Genomic DNA, 2,038 nt, shown 5'->3' with positions numbered 1-2,038 from the left:
GTACTTGATTAAAGTAAAATGATTTACTTATAAACTGATGGCCAAGGTGACAGATACATACCCAGGAACGCATGTCCGAAAGTACCGTTAGGACTGTGATTCATACCTAGAGCCTCACTTTCGTGACATCGGTTAGTTGCTGATATGCCACTTTCAGAACAAGTTTCTCCTCGGTCCTTGCGGCTTCTGTCAGAGTCCAGAGTCAGGTCAGGTCGTCAGTGATCTGGCCCCTCAAGCTGGTCAAACCACGAGGCCTTAACTCAGCGAGCGTGCGGGCAGCTCCAGGCCAGAGTAAAGCTGCCGGATGTTCTTGACGGACACCTTCTGCTTTCCTGTTTCAGCTGGCTCTGCCAGGCTGCGTACAGACACCCTGATGTCTATTTAATGTAGTTCAAATTGCATTTCCTTAACTAAAACCAAAGCCAAACCAACCCAAGTGCTGTCGAGCCTGTTCTGGCCCATGGTGACCCCACATGTGTCAGAGTGGAACTGTGTGCCGTAGGGTTTTCAGTGGCTGAGTTTTTGGAAGTAGATTACCAGGCGTTTCTTCAAAGGCTCCTCTGGGTGGACTCGAACCTCCAGCCTTTCAGTGAGCAGCCGAGCTCGTTCGCCGTTTGCACCATGCAGGGCCAGCTCCTCGTCTGTGAGCTGGAACAGGACCTGCCCGGAGAGTGGGTGCGAGGGTTGAACGCGGTGACGTCCGGGAAGCCCGTCACGGCCCCAGGCCTGCCGAGGGCCCATGGCAGCTGCTCTCCTTCGTTGCTGGCGTCAGCATTCATGCCGTCGTCACCTTCTGCTTCCCCACTGTTCTCCGTGAAGACGTAGCGGGGCCGGAACAGGCTCTGCGCGGGTGCCAGGCCCTGGGAGGGCGGCGAGACCCCTGGCCTGACAGCACGTCCCCGTGAGGGACCTTCCCACCGCGTCACTAGTCACTAACAGCATTGGTGACAGTCATGCTGATGTTTTAACTGAGTGACACACCTGGGGTGTGTTCCAAGAGGCAAGCTCAGTTGTTTGCAGAAAAATGACTTACTGAGTCAACAGAAGCATGCGTTTGTCCTCTGATCCATCAGTAGGGCACTGGTTATACACCCCCAGGAGTCCCCGGCAGGCCTTTGGGAATCTCTGTTTAAGAAGTTTCTCACACACGAATCCAAACCCTTGGCATAAAACAGAAATATTTCTAAAATACCCCACTCACCCCAAGATGGGACAGCCCAAAGCTCACATGTACAACACGTGTCCGCATGTAAGTACACGTGCACATTCATGTACACGCACACGTGCACATATAGACATGCACATTCGTATAAACATACATGGACACGGACACATGCATGTACCTGTGTACGTACATATACACATGGACACGTACATATACACATGGACACGTACATATACACATGGACACGTACGTATACACATGGACACGTACATATGCACGTGGACATACGATACATACAAATACATACATCCTTGCAGGTCACTTACGTTTCCGTCCGACTAAGAGAACGTCTCACCTGAGACGCATCTGCCACCCTGTGAGACGCTGACGTAGGAAGGAGGGAAGACTCTCGCTTGCCCTTTGTCTTCTGGTCTCAGTCCCTTGTCGGGAGGGAAGCTTCCTGGGACCCCTGAGGCCAAGTGGGCTTGTGTATCTGGTTCTGCCAGTGCTGCTGCGGGGAGGGGCAGGGAGCCGGCACAGCCCTGGAGCTGGGATGGGGCCGTGGCCTTGGGGCCAACAGGCTGGCCGGAGACCCCAAGTCCAGGAGACTAAGCTCGCTCTTCAGCCTGAACCCCAGCCTTGATACCTAGCAAGCACACTATACTTTTCTGTTAATCTTTGTAGAAGTTCTCTATGTAAAATGCTGACTAGGCCCCTCCAGAAAGGGCCTCCTCCCTGGGAAGCCTGCCCCCTCTCCGCCACGGCCGCCAGCGCCCTGCTCCCTGGGCGTTCGCTGTCCCCGCACCAGGCGGGGCAGGGCGGCCAGGTCACGGTCCCTTTGCAGCCCCAGCACCGGCACATCCTCAGTGCAGC

At 54.7% G+C, this 2,038-nt stretch overlaps 1 protein-coding gene across 1 annotated transcript in view; it reads left to right on the top strand.

Moving 5' to 3' along the window:
• RPTOR (regulatory associated protein of MTOR complex 1) overlaps positions 1 to 2,038 on the top strand; it is a 425,613-nt gene that overhangs the window by 373,071 nt on the left and 50,504 nt on the right. Inside the window, 2 exon segments of the mRNA XM_023729162.1 lie at positions 628 to 821; positions 1,937 to 2,031. Coding sequence (XP_023584930.1) covers positions 628 to 821; positions 1,937 to 2,031 — 289 coding nt within the window.

Source organism: Trichechus manatus, unplaced genomic scaffold (assembly GCF_000243295.1).
Source record: "Trichechus manatus latirostris isolate Lorelei unplaced genomic scaffold, TriManLat1.0 scaffold00028, whole genome shotgun sequence".
NCBI classification, from domain to species: Eukaryota; Metazoa; Chordata; class Mammalia; order Sirenia; family Trichechidae; genus Trichechus; species Trichechus manatus.
The sequence above is the reverse complement of the archived record's forward strand: the minus strand, read 5'-3'. Positions and strand labels throughout refer to the sequence as shown.